The sequence below is a fragment of the Purpureocillium lilacinum genome, assembly GCF_023168085.1.
Source record: "Purpureocillium lilacinum CBS 284.36 DNA, scaffold_4, whole genome shotgun sequence".
Classification (NCBI taxonomy): Eukaryota; Fungi; Ascomycota; class Sordariomycetes; order Hypocreales; family Ophiocordycipitaceae; genus Purpureocillium; species Purpureocillium lilacinum.
The window spans coordinates 486,483-505,678 of record NW_027072114.1 but is presented as its reverse complement, the minus strand read 5'-3'; the positions used below and the strand labels follow the sequence as shown (position 1 = coordinate 505,678).

Genomic DNA, 19,196 nt, shown 5'->3' with positions numbered 1-19,196 from the left:
CCCTGGCAGAGATACGACGACGCGTCCCCTCCCGGCCGGGATGGCAGGCACGGGATGCTACACTTGCAAACGCCCATCTGCGGGCTGGCAGTTGAACCACAGCGGACGGGAAGCCGGCTTGCTTGGCGGCACAGTTTAATCCGGAGAAGCTTTTCGTCGTTTCACCGCACCCAACTATGGGGCGGTTGGCAGACATGGCCCACGGCAGAGCGGCGAGCGCATGAATTCGGTAACGTCGCTGAAACGTGGGCGTGTGTCAAGTCCCCAGACTCCGGTGCCCGTTCGTGGGATGATCAGACCGCATGGCCCACGTTCCGGTTCCAGCTTGCTGAGCCAGGCCGATGGCTGCGCGGTCGTTCGTCGCGGCAAGCTCCGCGGTTCGTAGCTTGGGACGGGGCAAAGCCGTCATCCATCATCTGAAGACGAGGCATCGCCAGCGACGCGGAGGGTTGAAACAGCCACGAGCTGGACGGTGGAGCACTGGAGACACTGAAGTCACTGGACACTGGACGCGGGACAGCCACTGGCGTGTGGCTGTGTGACAGACAGTTTGTGTGTCCCTGTCCGTGTGTGGCATGCGTTCCCCGGGCCGGGAAGAATGAAAATGCGGCCCGCCGGGACGGCTGACACGCCCGTGCCCGAATTAGTAACGCGGGGCGCACACAAATCGGCACAACTCTTGTGCAAGGCCCGAATTGGCCTTGAGCCACCTGGTCAAGGCTTGCACAACCTCAGCTCCCCTCATTCACCACCCATCGCTCCTCATTCCTCATTCCTCCGCGCCTGCATCCACCCACTCCACCTCGTCGACGCCCATCCGCAAGGACCACCACCGCGGGGTATCGATGCCAGGTGGGGTGACGCAGCGAAGGGATGCGCCTCGGACCAAGCCAGCTGACGACCAGGCTTCCTCCGCCCCCGACATTCAACCACCCTCGACCTCCGCGTCTCCTTCGTGCCTCGTCGTCGCCAGCATAACCCACCTCGGTCTGCGTCGCCGTGTCCCTGGTGCTGCTCGCTGCCACCCGGCCCTCCGTGAACAAGACTCCCCGGTCCCCACTCCGTGATCCCGATCCCGATTCCCGTGTCCCGCCATGGCTTCCTCGGAACACTGCCTCATGTGCTTCGAGGCGCTCGACGCCCATCTGACTGACCGCAAGCCCCTCTCCCTCGACCGCCTACAGGCCTCGTGGGCCAGCTACGTGAGCTCCGGCGCCAGCTCGTCGACGGCACCAGCAGCAGCAGCAGCAGCAGCAGCACCGCTCAAGGACCCCAACCTCCGCCGCGTCGCCGCCGACACCGACTCCTTCTCGACGTCTTCGTCTTCTTCCTCCGGCTCCTTGGCCTCCGCGTCCACGCCGGCCACGTCGACGTCGTCCCTCCCCCTCGGCGGCGCGCCGGCGTCCACGCCCTTGTTTGTCACCTGGAACACGGTCGAGGACGACGGCGACACCTCTCTGCGCGGCTGCATCGGCACCTTTGAAGCCCAGCCGCTGACCGTCGGCATCCCCGAGTACGCCGTCATCTCCGCCGTCCACGACTCGCGCTTCCCGCCCGTCACCCGTGCCGAGCTGCCCGAGCTGCAGGCCGCCGTGACGCTTCTCACCGACTTCGAGGAGGTCGACGACCCCTACGACTGGGAGATTGGCACCCACGGGATCCGCCTCTCGTTCTACGACCGAGGCCGCCGCTACGGCGCGACGTACCTGCCCGACGTGGCAGCCGAGCAGGGCTGGACCCAAGACGAGACCCTCTTCAGCCTCATCCGCAAGGCCGGCTGGATGGGCAGCCGCAACAAGTGGAAGGACCTGGACCTCAAGGTGACGCGCTACCAGGGCAAAAAGCACAGCATGAACCACGCCGAGTACAAGAAGTGGAAGGCCTGGGCTGCTTCCAACAAGCAGTGATGATAGACATGTCGGCGTGGCGGCGTTGTATCTGATTTTCTACTCTACACTGGCAACGGCGCATGGTAAACGGACGGGACGGGACGGGATCTCTGCCAAATGGTGGCATGAAGAATAGCACTTCTAATAAACACGCTCAATCGCTTTACTCTTTAGCCTGTATGCTTCACTGCACGTCACCGTTGGTGTCCCGTCAAGCCCAAGCGTAGCTGCCATGATTGACAGCAAAACAAGGGCAATCGAGGCGCTGTTCTCAAAACAACGCTCAACTGTAACGTTCCGTCATCGTCGTCCCTGCCATGCTCGCGTACAATACATGGTCTGTCCCTCATTACGGGTCGTCGTCTCCCGCCACTTTCCGTCTTCCGAGGCCCGTAGGTAGATATCCCGCTCCCAAGCGCCAGACCCATCCATGTCCGTTGTAAATGTCAGAGTCCCAAAGCTATACATCTGAAAGGTAACCCGCTGCCCTGGCCAGTCCGAAATCACTCCGCAGCGCATGGCAGTATAGATAGAAAACAAAATGGAAAGAGAAATGTCGTAAACACGTTGCTCATTCGCATCACCAACACCGTAGCATCCTCCAGAAGCCGCCCGGCCCACGGCTCAGGCGGTGCCCGTGCAGTCTCGGCCCGCGCATGCGCGGCGCCCGCTTCTCGCCGCCGCCGCCGCCAGCACCGCCGCTACCGCCGTCGTCGTCGTCGTCTTCGTCGTGACCCACGGGCAGCGGCGTCAGCGGCTTGGTCATGCCGCGGGCGTTCATCTCGGTGTTGTCGAGGATGCCCATGGCGGCGAGGCGGCGGCGCTCGACGACGCGGCGGACGATGAGGGCAAACGTCTCCTCGATGTTGACCTCGAGGCGGGCGCTCGTCTCCATGAAGCCGCAGCCGCGGCGGCGGGCCCACTCGAGCCCCTGCGCGGCGGGCACTTGCCTGCTCTCCTGGAGGTCGCACTTGTTGCCGGCGACGATCTTGACGGGCGGGACCGTCTTCGCGCCGCCCGTGCCGCCGGCGCCGAGGCCTCCCCCGGCGGCGATCCTGGCCGGGGGCACGCCGGCGCGGCGCGCGCGCTCGGCGTTGTCGAGGCGCGTCTCCGACTCCATGTCGATGAGGTCGTCAAAGTACTGCAGCGCGTGCAGGGAGTCGCGCGACGTGATGTCGTAGACGAGCAGGAAGGCGTCGGCGCCCAGGTTGGAGGCGGCCCACATGCCGCGGTACTCCTCCTGGCCGGCCGTGTCCGTCAGGGAGAGGTGGTACGTCGCGCCGTCGATGCGGCGCGTGACGCTGTACGAGTCCTCGATGGTGGGGTCGTACTCGGACGTCCACTGCGAGCGCACGAGGCGCAGCGTGATGGACGACTTGCCGCAGCCGCCGTCGCCGCAGATGGTGATGGAGATGGGCACGGCGGGCCGCTGCTGCTGCTGTGGCTGCCCATGGTGTTGTTGGTGTTGGTGTTGGTGGTGGGAGCTGTGGCTGTGGTTGTGGTTGTGGTTGTGGTTGTGATGGTGGTACTGGCCGTGGTGAGCCATGGCTGCTGCTTCCCGAGAGAGCATTGCGGGCCTCGACGTCGGATGGGGATGCTCGCCCCTAAAGAGGACGACGGCACACCCAGAAGAGCCCGGTGTCGTGGACGCGACTCGAGTCGTTGCGTCGCTGCAGGTTTCAGCTCCAGCACGGCCCCCAAGGAGAGGCCCGCGCCGCCGTCGATTCCTGCCGATGAGCCGAAGGGACCTCAGCGGGATCGAGCCCGGGTCGCTGCCGTGCTCGTGCTGTCCCGATCGTGCTTGTGCCTGGGCACGCGCCGCTGTCCTGCGTTAGGTTGTTGACAACGGACGGCAGCGGATCGTCACTGCAGGCGGCGAAGCCGGGGGAGGGGCTCGCTGCTGGGTCCAGCCGACAGGGTTGAGGAGGCCAACAGAGGACAAGACGGGAAGCGCTTGCTTTGCGCGGATGCCCAAGAGCGACCTCTGCAATGGCAAGGCTGGAGTATCCGGAGGTGAAGAAAGAGAAGAAGAAGGGTTCACAGCAATTGCTGGACCCAAGATCTCGCTCGAGCGGCGGCGGCAGGGTGAGTGATGAAGGGCTGGTGGAGGCGACGGTGCGCGCGCGGCCACGACGGCAGCCTCGCCAAACAACCTTGGTAAATAAAATAACGTCAAGACCAGACGGCAGGCAATCGGCCGATGATAGCGGCTGGAGGTCGGTCGGTTGGGGTTGCGTGCAGGCAGGCCAAGCCAGCACAATAGCCGCCTTCAGGTCAGGCTTGCGGATAATATAAGTGTCAAAGCACACGCCCGCCGAGCTGGGCTAACCCCTCGCTGTCTGGCGCACGCGGCGGGGCCCTGCCAGGCAGTAGGTGTGCTTGTACTTGCAGCCTGTAGCCTGTAAGGGTTCAGGGGACTCAGCACTCAGGAGTCAGGGGTCGTCGCCTCGTCTGCGGAGCAACGACGCAGGGCTCGACGACGGGACAAGGGGGGCCCCTCCTAAATAAATTGCTGCTTCGTACGTAAAAGGTCGGTCCCCGCAGATATATTGGCTCGAGCGGCGGCGACGGCGACGCTGGGCATCAACCAGGCGCAGCAGCGCAGCCGCGCAGCAGCCAGTAGCCAGCGCGCGGGACAGCGACGAGACGAGACGACGACGACGCTGCAATGCGATGCCGCCGGTCGACTGGACTGCCTCGGGCCGCCGCGAGCGCCAAGCGGTCGTGTCCTGCACTTCGTATGTGCGTGATTGCGATTGCCGTGGCACGATGGGTGCAGCGCAGGATACGGCGGGGGGAGGGTATGCGTGCGTGCCAGTGGCCGGAGCGCTGGATGTGACGAAGCGGCGCGTGCCGAGTATAAATGCGAATGGGGAGGGGACGCGGGCCCCTTTGCCTTTGCGCGAGACGACGAGGGCCGACAGCGCGCGAGCGCGCAAGGGAGGGGACCGGGCCAAGAAGGGCAGAGGGAGAGGAGGGGGGGGAACGAGGCTCTCCTCGGAGGAAGGGTTGCTTTCGCGTGTTCCCGCCCTGCGTCCAGAGAATCGCGTGAGGAAGAGCGCAGACGCAGACATCGCGGGCGGGGGAGTTTTCTTTTTCGAGGCTGCGCACCTGTGCCTCGCATATGACAGAGACGTGGGTGGTGAGACCCGGCTGGGAGACCTTGTCGGCCCTGCCGCTGCTGCCTCTCTCTCTCGGAGCTGCAAGTCATCTTGCGCAATGCGTGAATATCAACCCACGGCCTCGCTTGTCTTGCCCCATGGCGGCGGGGAGAGGCTAATCGGACGCCGCCGCTGCTACCGCTGGTAAATTTGCTCCCGTTGCTATCGCTGCTGCTTGGAGATGCCCTTTCCTGTAGTATACACCTGGTCATGTCCAAATAGCTGTCCTCCCTTGGCGACCCCCAAGGGAGGAGAGCCTGCGGGTCCGTCTGGTGTTAGACACCGATCAAGATGCTGCACCCGAGAGCCGTTGCGACATGCAAGTGTCAACGTGCAACCTCCCACCTGACACGCGGGACGATGCCATGACTCCATGACGCCCCACGGACGCCGGCCTGTCCCAGCGCCATATCCATGTCCCCCGTCCGTGTGGGCGGGCTGCGCCGTGGCGGCTCGCGCAATGATACGGCTGAGCGACGGCCCTCCTCCTCCACGGTCGGTCGGTGGCTCACTTACACGCGCTCGCCGCCATGGGGGGGGGCCTTCCCGGAACACGAAACCCGGCGAACGGGCTCGCGCGACCCGTCGAGCCACAGTGTTTCAACCAGCCTCTCTCGACCAAGCGATGGGCATCTGCTCTGCTTTCTGCGTCTAGAGGATGACGCGCGTGATGTGATGGTGCCCGCGCTCTGCCGCCAACGACACGCCATGCCCCAGGGGCCGCAGTCACTCTCTCTGCAGCCCAAGGCATGTTAGATGAACGACGACAAAGGCCCGCAGAAGCCCCCCTCAGATATGCCGGCCCGCCCCCTCGTTGACATACATACTACATACGTACCTAGCAGGGACGTACGTAGGCAAACTCAAGTCGTTCGCCGAGCATGACGCAACCGGGCACGGGGCGCGCTGCGGCTCAGCGAGTCTTGGCACTCGGTTGCGTTGCAGAGGACTGTGACCGCGCCGGGGGGGATGAGGGATGAGCATCTCCTCCGCCGGCATGGCGGTGATCACGTCGGCACTTGCAGACCGGGAGCTCCGCGCGCGCGCGCATCTCCTCGGATCTTTGCCAGGCTCGAGTGCTCAGGTACAGTGCAGCACGATAAGGGCCGTCCGGCGCCTAGGTCTGGCCGACGGCTTCATCTCCGAGCGCATGCAGGTGACCTGCTTGGCAGGCGCCACGATCGGGTCGTCGCCGTGTCGCGCCACGCTCTGAACGAGCGGCCGACGTGATTCACGGGTGCCAGAGCCGCTGCTCTTCATGATCCATGGAAACCCGAGCCCAAGGTGGACACTACGGCCGCACGAGTGCCTGTGCGCCGCGGGTGGCATGGCAGCGGCGGCCGTGCTCAGGGGTCGTGGGACTCGTCGAGCGGCTGTCGAAGAAGCGCGCACAGACCGGGGCTGACCATCACTTGCAGCATTGGGCCGCGGTCGGATGAACCACAGCCCAGCAGCATGTCATTCATTGATGCTGGCTTTGTTCTCCGCCGCCGCGGCGATCCAGTCGTGCTTGCTTTTGGGCCGCCACATAATATCACCGCGCTGCCGGTCTCATCACGGTCGCGCCGCAGGCAGACGGCGCAGACGCGGTGATGCTTTGTATACGAAGCGAGGTTTAAAGTGTGTAGGTTCGTTGTACGAATGGGGGACCGTGCAAGGAAGGGAGGGCTGATGGCATGCGAACCAAGGTGCTGCTGCCCGCGCCGCCCCCTCCCCCTCCCCCCCAATCGCTTGCTGCCGTGCGGATGGCCCCATCTTGGGTTATCAGACGACGTCTGCCGCGCCCGCAACGAAGCAGCATGCCATCCGCGGGCGGCGGGCTGCCAATCTGGTGCTGCGAGTCACCGTGTCGCCGGCTGCAAGGCACGCCCAGCCGGGGAGCAGGTGCCGCTTCGACTTGCCCTTTGCAGCGGGGCGGATGCCAGGCATTCGCTGCTGATTCTACCAGTGGATGTCAGTAGCAGGCTCCTGTCTGGCGCGCTCGGCATGCCCCCATCCTGCAGGCGCTCTGTTGGAACCGTCGCTGCACCAAATGGGGTTGCCGGTCCAGGCGGCTGCCCGGGCCGTGACAAAGACGCCATGCGATTTCTTCAGCACGCAAAAGTCGGTCCCCTCCACTCACGTTGCGAGAAGGGCGATCTCGGCCCTGGATGGCTGCCGAGGAGGCTTCGGACTCGCTATTGCTGGCGCCCCCAACTGCGGCCTTTTCCCGTGCGCCGAGGGGCAAGAAAAAAAAAATGCCAAACCTACTACTCCCTCCCGAGACCGCACCTGCTCGAACGCTGGTCCGATCCGGCAAAGACTCGGATGACGGCAGATGCGCCCGCCGGGCCCAGCCAAGTGCTAAGTTCTAAGCCAGTCCCGGGCGACGACCCTCCGGCTCCTGTCATGCTCCTCGGTACGCATGGTTTTTCCAGACCAAGGCCCTCGTCCGGGGCAAGTCCCATTTTTAGCCATTGACCCTTTTCCCGCCTCTGGTTTTCGAACCTCGACTCTCTTTTCCCGCTCCGTGTCGATGAGGGGCGCATTTCCACCACCCCACCATCTCGCATAACCAACTTGGTCATACATCACCACGTTTCGTCACACCAACCGCACCCCAGGCCACACCCAGGGCACCCTACCCTGCACCGCGCGTCATGACCCCCTCGGCAATCAACGGGCACGCGACCCACGGGGCCAATGGCTCCAACGGGTCCGGGCCTCGCCTTCACAGGGCTGAAGAGCTCGACGATGTACGTCTGGCTCGCTTCCCGCCCCGTGGCCGCCAGGAGTCGCGCGTCTGACTAAAAAAAAATCTCACCACCTGCAGCTCATCAGCGCGGTGAGACAACTTATCGTTCCTTTTGTCCAAGCCGCCGACGATGCTGCGGCCGACCGGGCGTCGGGCGACCTCCCCGTGGACGCCTCGGGCCGGTCCCGGAACGTCCTCGTAGACACGCAGAAGCCCGCCGAGCTGGCGGCCAAGCTCAAGTTCATCCTCCCGGAAGAGGGACAGGGCAAGGACGGCCTGCTCGCCGGCATCGAAAAGGTGCTCCGGTACAGCGTCAACACGTGGGACCAGGGCTTCATGGACAAGCTGTACGCCAGCAACACACCTGTAATCGCCTTCGCGCCACATGCCCCCTTTCGGATGCACCGTGCTCACTGTCGCAGGTGGGCGTCATCTCAGATCTTGTGCTGTCCATCTTGAACACCAACGTGAGTCGCGTCCAATCGGGTGCATCCCGTGTCTCGCCCACTCCATGTCGCTGACCTGTCGCAGCTGCACGTCTACCAGGTCTCACCGGCCTTGAGTGTGATCGAGAAGACGACGGGCCGCGCCCTCGCCAACCGCTTCGGTTTCGCGGGTCCCTTTGCCGGCGGCATCACCTGCCAGGGCGGCAGCTCCTCCAACCTCACCTCCCTCGTCGTCGCCCGCAACGCCCTGTACCCAGACACCAAGGCCGCAGGCACCCGCGGACATGACTTTGTCGTCTTCACCAGCGCCCATGGCCACTACTCGGTCGAGAAGAGCGCCATGATTTGCGGTCTCGGCGAGTCGAGCGTGTGCAAGGTCCCCGTCGACGACACGGGCGCCATGCGCGCCGACAAGCTGCGCGAGCTGGTCAAGCGCGCCAAGGAGCAGGGCAAGACGCCGCTCTACGTCAACGCGACGGCCGGCTCTACCGTCAGAGGCTCGTATGACCCGTTCGAGGACATCTCTAGGATCTGCAAGGAGTTTGGCATGTGGATGCACATTGACGCCAGTTGGGGCGGACCGGTTGTCTTTTCCGCGCAGCAGCGGTGGAAGCTTAGGGGCTCTCACCTGGCCGACTCACTCACTGTCAACCCGCACAAGATGATGAATGCCCCGACGACATGTTCCTTCCTGCTGGGTCCAGACATGAGGGTGTTCAACAAGGCCAACAGCACGACCGCGGGTTACCTGTTTCACGGCGGCGACGACGACGAGATATGGGACCTGGCGGACCTCACGCTCCAGTGCGGCCGGCGAGGCGACAGCCTCAAGGTTGCGCTCGCCTGGCTGTACTACGGTGCCAGTGGGTTCGAGCGGCAGATCGACCATGCATTTGACATGGCCGCATACCTGTACGAGCTGCTTGAGCAAACGGGCGACTTTGTCATGCTGTCGAGCAACCCGCCGCCGTGCCTGCAGGTGTGCTTCTACCACGCCCCCGGCGGGAAGCTGGTCGACGACGCCGCAGCCAACACGCAGCGGACACAGAGGATCGTCGAGAGACTGATCCGGCGCGGATTCATGGTGGACTACGCGCCCGGCGACAAGGGCAGCTTCCTGCGGGTGGTGGTGAATGTGCAGACGCTTCCGACGACGGTCGAGGGGCTGGCCAAGGCGATACACGAGATTGCAAAGCAAGAGTAGACAGACATAGAGATAGATGGGAGTAGAGCGATGAGCATTCAGGATACGCATAGATGACAGCAAAATAGAATTAACGACCTGAGCGACAATCACGTTCAATGCCTTTGCAACCTGGGTCGGGAAGTCGAACGCTCAGTGCTCAATGCGACAACGTGGAGGGTCCGGCCTGCCGGGGCCCGATAAGACTCTTATCGGCACCGCCTGGGAAAAAAAAATTGGGAGACGTCCATCTCAACACCGCCATTGACAGCACCCCACCGGCCAGCCTCTGCTTCGGTTCACCGTTGAAGTTGCAGCACCATGCCTAAGCCGCGCTCAAAACGAAGCGCCGTCCGCGAGGAGCGCAAGCGCAAGCGGCACGAGCCAGACGGCTCCAGCTACGAGGCCAAGCGCCCGCGACGGAGCGACGACGATGCCGCGCCTTACGACGAGACCGCCGGTTACGCGATCGACGGCGCCGCCCCGGACGAGGGACAGCACGATGGAATCGCGGAAAAGGAATTCTTTGGCATGCTCGACGACGAGGAGCAAGAGTACTTTCGACGCGCCGACGAGATGCTCGAGCTGAACCAGTTCCCGACGACCGACGACCGCGACCTCTTCCTGGAGAGCGTCTACACCGAGGCCAAGGGCAAGGAGCTCAAGCTCGCCAGCAGCCAGTCCTGCTCGCGCCTCATGGAGCGCCTCATCCAGCTGTCGACCACGGCGCAGAAGAAGAGCCTCTTTGAGGCCTTTGGCGGCCACTTCCTCTCCCTCGTCCGCCATCGCTTCGCCAGCCACTGCTGCGAGGCGCTGTTCCTGCGCTCTGCGGGCGTCGTCACGCAGGAGCTGGCTGGCTTCGTGGTGGACACAAAGGGAAAAGGCGCTGACCAGCAGGAGCCCGAGGCCTCCATGGAAAGCCTGTTCCTGGCCACGCTGGACGAGCTCGAGGGCAGCCTGAGCTTCCTCATCACGGACCGCTTCGCGTCGCACACCCTCCGCGTCCTGCTCCTCGTGCTGTCCGGCCGACCCCTCGACGACGCGTCCGTCAAGACGCTCATGAAGAGCAAGAAGAAGGAAAACATCTCGGTGGCGGGGTCCGCAGCCGCGGATGAGCAGAACCAGGGCCTGCGCGCCGTGCCGGCCTCCTTTAATATGGCCATCCGGAAGATTGTCAGCGACTCGACCGCCGGCATGGACGCCACGGGCCTGCGCGTGCTGGCAAAGCACCCCATCGGAAACCCCACGCTGCAGCTGCTGCTCGAGCTCGACCTGTCGCTCAACAAGTCTGAGCAGAAGTCGGACGACGACCAGGTGTCTCTCCTGCAGCAGCTTCTGCCGGGCGCCCCCAAGTCCCTCGCAGACGGCTCCTCGGAAGCGTCCGAGTTTGTCAATGGCATGATCTACGACCAGATCGGCTCGCGGCTCATTGAGACGCTGGTCGTGCACTCTCCCGGCAAGGTATTCAAAGCTCTCAACCAAAACATCTTTCTCCCCCGCATCCAGGGATACGTCCGCAACGACATTGCGTCGTATCCCGCCATCAAGGTCCTCGGTCGCTTGGGCAAGGATGACCTCGTCACAGCCGTCGACCAGATCCTACCGACGGTCCCTCAGCTCGTGTCCAAGTCCCGGTTCAACGTCCTCAAGACCCTGTTTGAGCGATGCGCCGCCAGAGGCGTAAACGACGAGGTCAAGAGGCTCATGAAGGGCCTCAAGGAGGGCTGCGGGAGCCGGCCCGTCGACCTCGTCACCACTCTGTGCTGTCTGAGGGACGAGAAGGAAAAGGTCAAGGACGTCGAGCAGCTCACGCGGAACCAGTACGCCATCCAGTCGCACGGCGCGCAGCTGCTCACGGTCCTGCTGTCCATCCCCGGCCCCTCCAAGGGCGTCCACGAGTCCCTCCTCGCGCTGCCGTCCGAACACCTCATCCGCCTCGCCACCACCTCCATGCCCACCGTGACGCTTCTCACGACCGCCCTGTCAACGCCCGCCGCCAACTCGCTGTTCCAGAAGTCTCTCGTGAGCACCGTTACGCCGCACACGTCCGAGCTCGCGGTCTCGCAGTTTGGCCACAACCTCATCAACGCCATCGCCGAGGTGCCCAGCAAGGGCAAGGACCTCAGCGTGCCGTACCACATGAAGGAGGCGGTCATGAATCAGCTCGGAGCCCATGAGGCCGAGCTGCGGGAGTGCTGGATGGGCCGCAGCGTGTGGCGCAGCTGGAAGGGTGACATGTGGAAGACGCGCAGGGGAGACTGGAAGGGGTGGATGAGGGAGGTTGACCTGCCGCAGCAGGCTCAGCAGCCCGTCGCCGCGACGAGGGGGTTGAATGGGAAGCACGCTGGCAAGAAGGAGGTGGCAAAGGACGATGAGGTGGCCGAAGCTCCGGTGGCCGAAGCTCAAGACGAGGTACCCGATGCGATGGAAATCGACGCACCCGAGGGTGCGCCCGCGGAACAAGAGGAGCCTGAGGAGGAAAGGCCCAAGAAAGAGAAGAAGGACAAGAAAGACAAAAAGGAGAAGAAGGACAAGGAAAAGAAAGAAAAGGGCGACAAGAAGGACAGGACAGAAAAGGAGGGGAAAGAGAAACGGGACAAGAAGGACAAGGAAGGCAAGGAGAAGAAGGCCAAGAAGGCCAAGGACTGAAGCCGCGGTTGTGACCTGTAACTATCTACCTTATACAGCTACCGAGAGATGTAATGATACCCAGCTCGGCGGGATTCCCTCACTCTTCCTCCATTGCAGCATCGTGTCTGAGCATCCCGTCTGGCGTGGCCCAGGGTCAGATATCGCCGGCAGTCGCTTAACCCCACCGGTTCACACACAGCTGCAGTCCCTCTCTCGGCCGCCCTGGCAACCGGACGGGCAGAGCTGGCGTCGCCAGCGGGGGAGGGTGCCGGCCCATCGATGCGGCGTGAGACGCCACTGGCTCGCAGGCCCGGGCCAGCTGTTCAGTCTGCCAGGCGCTGGGGAAGAGGCGACGCGCTGGGCAGACACGTCTTCCGGGTTGTTCCCCCGTGCACTCTCCCCTCTGCTCTTCCCGCCTTCTCTCTCCTCTTTCTGCGTGCGTTTGCGTCTTTCCTCTTCGCATCTCGCGTCCACACTCCTCGCGTCTTGCGTCTACACTCCTCACATCTCGGGTCTTCACCTCACCCGCCTCCCGTCTCGCGACTTGTGTCTTCACTCACTCGCGTCTTGCGTCTTCCCTCCTCGCATCTTGCGTCTTCACCTCACCCGTCTCGCGTCTCTACAGCCTTCGCGGTTGACACATCATAACGCTGCGGCCTGCCCAAGTGCTCCTCACGTTTCGTCTCGTCGTGTCTGAATCCTCCTCCCCTTTGATTCGCGTTGGTCGCGGCGTTCTGCTCAACGTTTCGATTGACGGCTTCTTCCCAAGATCATCACGACATTCGGGGACCTTCATCGTTGGGTTCGTTTGGAGTTTCAGGCATTCATCGTGCATTTCGGTCAGGGCATCGACCTCTGCGTACCGCTATCCATCTTCCTTCATCGGCCCCTTGCCTGAATCGCCTCGCCTCCGGTGGCTTCGTCGGCGCTGTTTCTTCTTCTGAGCATACTCGACGTTTTTGATACCGTTTGGACATCTTCGACAACGAGGTTTTGGGCACGAACAGACAAATTCTGCATCAATCGACTCCCCCCTCAAACAAAACGCAAGAAGACTCCATCGACTGCATCATCCCGCGTCTCTCGTCAGACTTTCTGCATTTTTTCATTTTGGCGTCTGCTTTGCCGGATTGGGTTTGTTCAGCTACTGCTGCTGCTTCGTCGTTGGATACAGACATTCTCCCACCACCAAACCAAAGCCTCACTCACGATCCCTCATTGTCGGTAATCGTTTCCGTCTCGGTCGGTCTGTCGCCACGCCTTATATCTGACTCCCCGGCTTCGACACACAACTCACCACCTTCGACTCCCGGTATCTGTCTCCGTATCGGCTACTCACATTCGTTTGAGCGAGGCATCACTCTCACTGTCCACGACAAACAGACAAGCTCGGTCTTCAGTCTCGGCCGCTCGACGACATACATACCCTCAGAGTACTTCATTCCAATTACCACATCCAGCGTAAGGATACCTATCCCCGCGGCCCTCTACACGCGCCGCGTCACTTCTACGCCCACTGCCCCTCTACGGGTACAGTTCTTCGCCATACATACTACATACTACCTGCCGGACCATGTACTAACCCCGGCACCCCCAGAACGACAGGCACGATGCCCCGTTCTGGATACGACTTGACGGACGCGCTGCCCGGATCGGCGGCAGACGACCAGGCGGCTCGGGGAAGAGCCAGGCGGACAGGTATATCCCGCCCCTGCTTCCCTTCCGTCACTGCCCTACCAACCCGGCCGTGGACAGCTACGCGGAGGAATTTACCTCCTGTCCAGTTACCGGTGTACTAAATACGACATACCACAGGCGACGACCCTGAGACGACGCCTCGAGCGTCGCATATTAACGCTCGCGGGGAGGGTACCCCGGCGCAGGACGCCGGCTCCCCTACAACGCCAACGCCCGGACGGATGGCACCGCCGCCGGGACTGCAGCCGGCCGCCCTGGCAACAGCGGCAACAAACCACGACGCCACCATGATGGCGCCGGTCGGACAACTGCAGCACCCACCGGGCATGGGTGCGGGCGGCTCCTAGCAGCAGCCCCCGCCCCATGTCCCCGTGGGCACCGTCCCCTCGTCCGGCGTCCCGGGAAGTCATGCCCCGGGACGGGTCCCGAATCTCGTTCCGGACCACCTGAACCTGTTTGTCGCGGGGACGAGCCACACGTCCCATCCGGGGGCACCCGCGGGCTTCGCTGTGCCGCAGCCGCCGCCGCAACAGCAACAGCAACAGCACCACAACCAGCATCAGTACCAGTATCCGTACCAGCAGCAGTACCAGTACCAGTACCAGCAGCAACAGCAACAACAGCAACAGCAACAACAGCAACGGCCGTGGCAGCACGAACAGCAGCAAGACGTCGAGATGGACGACGGCCACCCCTACGGCGGCCAGCCGTTCCATCACTACTACCAGCAGCAGCAGCAGCTCAGCCGCCAGCGCCGCCGGAGACAGCAGCGCGACCAGCAGCGGCGGCCGTGACGCGTGGCCGGGCGTCTTGAAAAAGGGCATGTTATAACACCCTACCTACCTCCCTCCCCATAGAGGCAACAGGCAACGCCAGAGATATGGCATCGCCACCCCCAACATGGCCTCGTGCAGTCTATGCGCAGTACCCGGGCTAACATATACATGAATACACCAGAACCTACCTAGACGGGGGCTCTTCGATCTGGGGTCCATGGGAGGACTGTTTGCGGTGCTTGTTTTGTGTACGGACTACTTTTCTTGATGCAGTAGAGAGGGCCTCGCCAGGGGCGACCTGAATCATACGGAGTTTTGTGTGAATTTTGCTATAGAGTTTCCATGCAAGCCGCCGCTCGAACCGTTGAGAAGTGCGATGAGCGCCACCCTTTTTCTCCTCGGGCGGCAAGCCACCACACTGCTACACGCACAAGACAAAATTCAGTCCTGCCTTGGCGATATTGCCGTCTTTGCTCATCTCGGCCAGCATCTGGATCTTGTTGCGCGCACGACTTGCGTTGTTCGTCACCTTTACAGTCGGAGAATGCTCTGCCACGATGATTTTGCTTGGTATTATAGGTTCCTAAAAGACCTCTGCGTCCTAGTGTACAGCGTCTGCGTGTATGCAACCACTGTATCCCCCGGCCGCCAGAGGGATGGCGTCGTATACCGATCTACCCGTCCAACACCGTAGACCAAAAAAACATGGGTGAGAGCTGTCTTCGATGAGCAGGCTCTGTTCCCCGGGATATCATGCGTGAATCTGCGTAGCCCCCCAATGCACAGCGAGCGCCGTAGAAATCAAACCCTGCCCACGTGAATGCGCCTCATCCGCTTCGTTTTTCAAGTCGTTCGCTCAGTGATTGACCGCCAGACCAAACCACAAACGCCGTGCTCACCCCCGTCCAAGTCGTCGTCAAAAGCAATGTCGCTGCCCATTTCGCTCCCAGGTCTAAAATCCTATCCAGGTACTTCGGGTACCACCACGCATGCTGTGCTCAAAGGCAGCCGTGCCGGAGCTGAGAATGAAGCTTCGTATACTTCGTGAGTCGACGTGTTGAGTCATTAAAACAGTACAGAGGAAATATTATGAGAGAGAAAAGAGAAGGCCGGGCTGGTCGACCAAGCGAGTCCGCCGCTGCCTTTACTGGTCGTTGGACCAGGCACCCGCGTGAATGAAGTTGTCCCACAAAAAGTCCGCGCCAGCGTCGTCGTAAGGCGGCTGCGCGATCGGGTCTTGGACGGCCTCGCTCTTAAGAGGCGCGTACAAGGAGTTGGTGTCTTCGAACGGCACGCCCGTCGCCCACTCCTGAGCGTACATTGGCTGTCCGCAATGGTTCCCCGCAATGTCCGCCGGATTGACGCTGGTGTTCAGGAGCATCTTAACGTCGTTTGTCATGTCAGTGGTGAAGATGGACATGTCGGGATCGTAGTCAACGGGCGTCTGAGGCTGGGGATCCATGGCGCTGTCAATGCTGTTGGTCATCCTCATGGGAGTGTCTGGCTGAGAGTCGGCGTCGGATGGCGCGCCCCAAAGGGCGTTTGCGGGCGGAGCAGCCGCGGGCGAACCAGCCGCGGGCGACCCAGCCACGGTCGGAGCAGTCTCGGGCGGAGCAGTCGCGCGCGAGACAGCCGCAGGTCTGCGTGACCGTGAGGCGGATCGGGAGCTGGATCGCGAGACGGATCGCGAGGCTGGGCGTCTGGAGAGTCGCGAGGCCGGTCGTGAGGTGGGTCGCGAGGCCGGTAGCGTGATGGACCGGTTGCGGTTCTTTGTTGATCGAGGGACATATGAGACGCCCCCAAGGATGGCGCGCCGCTCCATGGGTCCTGCCGATGGCGAAGGCTCCGCGAAGCCCTGGAGTGACTGGGCGGCAAAAGGTGACGGCGCTCCGTACTGCGTCGCCGCGCCGAAAGGAGACTGACTGTGGTTCTCGTACGCCGCCGGCGAAGCTCCGAACTGACCGTGGTTCTCGTACGCCGCCGGCGAAGCTCCGAACTGACCGTGGTTCTCGTACGCCGCTGGCGAAGCTCCGAACTGACCGTAGTTGTCGTGCGCCGCCGGAGAGGCTCCGTACTGACCGTGGTTCTCGTACGCGGCCGGCGAAGCTCCGAACTGACTGTGGTTCTCGTGCGCCGACGGAGAGGCTCCGTACTGACCGTGGTTCTCGAACGCCGACGGAGAGGCGCCGTGCAGAGCCTGGTTCTCGTGCGCCGCCGGGGAGGCGCCGTACTGACCGTGGTTCTCGAACGCCGACGGAGCGGCGCCGTGCGGAGCCTGGAGGGTCTCCGACGGAGAAGCGGCGTACGGGGCCTGAGAGGTCTGCGGAGTCTGGCCCTGAGGCATCGACTGGCCCTGAAGCATGGAGCGGCGCATGCTGTTGGACAATTGGTTCGCCTGCAGGGTGGCGTGAGGATACGCCGCAGCAAACATCCTGTTGATCTCGTTCTCCCGGCGCCAATCGTCGTTGGTCTTGGCCAGCAGATTCGACATCTGGTACTTGTTGTCCATGAAGGCCTGGAGCCGGTTGTTGACGTCGGGCGATTCGGTCATCAAGTGCGGCGCCAGCAGCCTAAACGATCGAGGTAGTGTCTCTTCCTCCTCCTCGTACATTTCCTCGTTCATGACAATCGCCTCAGTGATGCGGAAACTCCTGCCGGTGCGCTTCTTGTGGATGTCGCTCGCCATGTGCGCCGACTGAACCCGAGCCTCGAGGCTTCGGTCAGTGCGGCGCGAGGCGGCAATGTACGCGCGCTCCTGGTTCTCCTCATGAGACCTCTCCGACTGTAGCTCGGGTCAGCCATGAACGCCGTGTTGATGAGTTGGACCAGCCACCGTGAGTAGGGCTGGCCTGAAAGGAGCAATACCTTCTTCTTAGTAGGTGGATCCATTGCAACAGTGATACTCCCCGGCCGCTCTTGTCGACTACTACCTAGCAATAGTAGGGCACTACTACCTGACAATAGCAAGGCGACTTGGAGAGAGATGAAGGTGAGAAATGGGATGAAGGTCGCCTTTAAATAAGTTGCTGTCGGGGCAGGTGATTAGGCAGGCTGGTCAACGCGGCGCCTCTGCAGGGCTCTTCTTGGTCGGGCGACTCGCTGTTTCAAGCGAGAATAATGGGCGAGGTCGGAAGCTTGTCGTGCAGAAGGTTAAGATTCGAGACGCTGCATAAAGTGCGTTCAAGCAGCACCAAAGGGGAGAAAGACCATCCAGCGGGCGCCCTGATGCAGCGGCGGCGGGGGAGGCGTCGGTTTGGGGAAGAGAGACGGGACGACGACCCTCGGTGGAACTTGAGCGTTGACGGTATGCAGTCGGTGCGGTCGGTGCGGGTTTCCAGGTTGTTCAGTGGTCGCCGATAGATGCGAGGTCGAATACCTAGTACTTCAGGTCGGTCTGATGTAAACTCTCGACTGTCCGGGAAGGAAGAAGAGAGGCGTCAAGGGACTACAACCCAGCGGTCCGGGGGCACACGGCTGCCGCGCGCTTTCATTTATACGGCCCTCGAGCGGGCGGCAGCCATGGCGGACAAGCCGCGGCCGGAATGGGCGGCGGCGGCCCGGAGCTCGATAGCGGCAGAGCGACATTGTGTCTTTCGATCCGCAGGCGATGGCACAGCAAATGATCGAGGGTGCGTGAAGGGATCGATCTCGATGCCAGAGGTGCTGTTAGCGCAGCTTGGTGGGCCAAGTATCGCCGACGTATCGGCACGCCATGCCGGGGCAGCACCGCAGCGCCTGCGCACGCAAGAGGAGCAGGCCTAATTCAGTTAGTGGACGGGCGGCCAGCAGCCCATGTCCCCCCGCCGCCCCCCCCCCCCCCCCCCCAATTGCCAAAGCTCTGCTGCCCAAGCTCTGCTGCTGAAGCTCCTGCAGCGCGCAGGCCAGATGCCGCTGCCGTCTGCTGGCGGTGACTGCGTTTAGCTGGTACCACAGTTTGCATGGGACCTCGTCGTCCCAACTCCAGGCAATAAGCTCTGGACTCTGGACTTTGGAGGCCTGCCGCAGGCCAACCCTTCCATGCTCCGCCGGATTGCTTCTCGTATCGACGCAGGCTGGCGGTGCATGTCGGCTCTCTGGTCTGTGCACAATGCAGAGACAAAACATAAATCTCTTGCCGTGCTCGCTTCATCTGGGACTGGCGGCCTCTTGTTAAAGCTCTGTTTCCCACTCTTTGTCGCTCAGAGCAGAGGAGCAAGGTGCCTCGGGTCGGTACCTTGCTGGCCTGCAGCGCCAGCCCCAACCCAGCCCCGGCAACCAGAGACAAGCCCCGAAGCCTCCACCGCAATGCGTCTGCTCCCCCCTCTGGGAGAGCATCGACAGGATAAGAATATACCAACATGCGCACAACGCCGGCTTCCCACGCGCAAGGCCCCTCACTTCCCCGCTTCAGTCCAAGTACGGGTACTCGGTGCGCAAATTGACTTGTTGGGAGCATTTCAGGCCAAGAGACTGCGCAGCCTGCGCGGACTGGCGAGGACTCGACCCAGCCCAAAATACTAATCACCCTCGCGTAGACCACGTCGGTGTCCCTAACTTCTGGCGTAGGCTCCGCAACTACCTTGGAGTAATCAGCAAGCACGGACCTGCCCCAGCCTCGGGTTCTAGAAAATGGGAGGCCCCCGACGGGCCCGACATTTTTGCCCGCTGACACCGGGCTGGCAGCCGAATTTACTTTGCA

The 19,196-nt window shown here is 62.5% G+C and overlaps 6 protein-coding genes across 6 annotated transcripts; 4 read left to right on the top strand and 2 right to left on the bottom strand.

Annotated features, from left to right (window-relative positions):
- Window positions 1-1,094: 1,094 nt before the first annotated feature.
- Window positions 1,095-1,907, top strand: PLICBS_005342 (uncharacterized protein; the record flags this gene model as incomplete). Its single annotated transcript, XM_018319017.2, has 1 exon — window positions 1,095-1,907. One exon carries the CDS (start codon window positions 1,095-1,097, stop codon window positions 1,905-1,907), a length of 813 nt encoding a protein of 270 aa, XP_018181491.2.
- Window positions 1,908-2,469: 562 nt separating this feature from the next.
- On the bottom strand, window positions 2,470-3,435 carry PLICBS_005341 (uncharacterized protein; the record flags this gene model as incomplete). Its single annotated transcript, XM_018319016.2, has 1 exon — window positions 2,470-3,435. The coding sequence occupies one exon, from the start codon at window positions 3,433-3,435 to the stop codon at window positions 2,470-2,472; it is 966 nt and encodes a 321-aa protein (XP_018181490.2).
- A 4,254-nt stretch (window positions 3,436-7,689) lies between these two features.
- Window positions 7,690-9,434, top strand: PLICBS_005340 (L-aspartate decarboxylase dtxS4; the record flags this gene model as incomplete). The annotated part of the gene is made up of 4 exons (XM_018319013.2): window positions 7,690-7,785; window positions 7,863-8,150; window positions 8,207-8,251; window positions 8,316-9,434. The coding sequence occupies 4 exons, from the start codon at window positions 7,690-7,692 to the stop codon at window positions 9,432-9,434; spliced, it is 1,548 nt and encodes a 515-aa protein (XP_018181487.2).
- Window positions 9,435-9,734: 300 nt separating this feature from the next.
- PLICBS_005339 (nucleolar protein 9) lies at window positions 9,735-12,062 on the top strand (the record flags this gene model as incomplete). Its single annotated transcript, XM_018319012.2, has 1 exon — window positions 9,735-12,062. One exon carries the CDS (start codon window positions 9,735-9,737, stop codon window positions 12,060-12,062), a length of 2,328 nt encoding a protein of 775 aa, XP_018181486.1.
- Window positions 12,063-14,029: 1,967 nt separating this feature from the next.
- PLICBS_005338 (uncharacterized protein) lies at window positions 14,030-14,536 on the top strand (the record flags this gene model as incomplete). Its single annotated transcript, XM_065600700.1, has 2 exons — window positions 14,030-14,041; window positions 14,096-14,536. The coding sequence occupies 2 exons, from the start codon at window positions 14,030-14,032 to the stop codon at window positions 14,534-14,536; spliced, it is 453 nt and encodes a 150-aa protein (XP_065456772.1).
- Window positions 14,537-15,662: 1,126 nt separating this feature from the next.
- PLICBS_005337 (uncharacterized protein) lies at window positions 15,663-17,407 on the bottom strand (the record flags this gene model as incomplete). The annotated part of the gene is made up of 2 exons (XM_065600699.1): window positions 15,663-17,300; window positions 17,384-17,407. 2 exons carry the CDS (start codon window positions 17,405-17,407, stop codon window positions 15,663-15,665), a joined length of 1,662 nt encoding a protein of 553 aa, XP_065456771.1.
- Window positions 17,408-19,196: the final 1,789 nt, after the last annotated feature.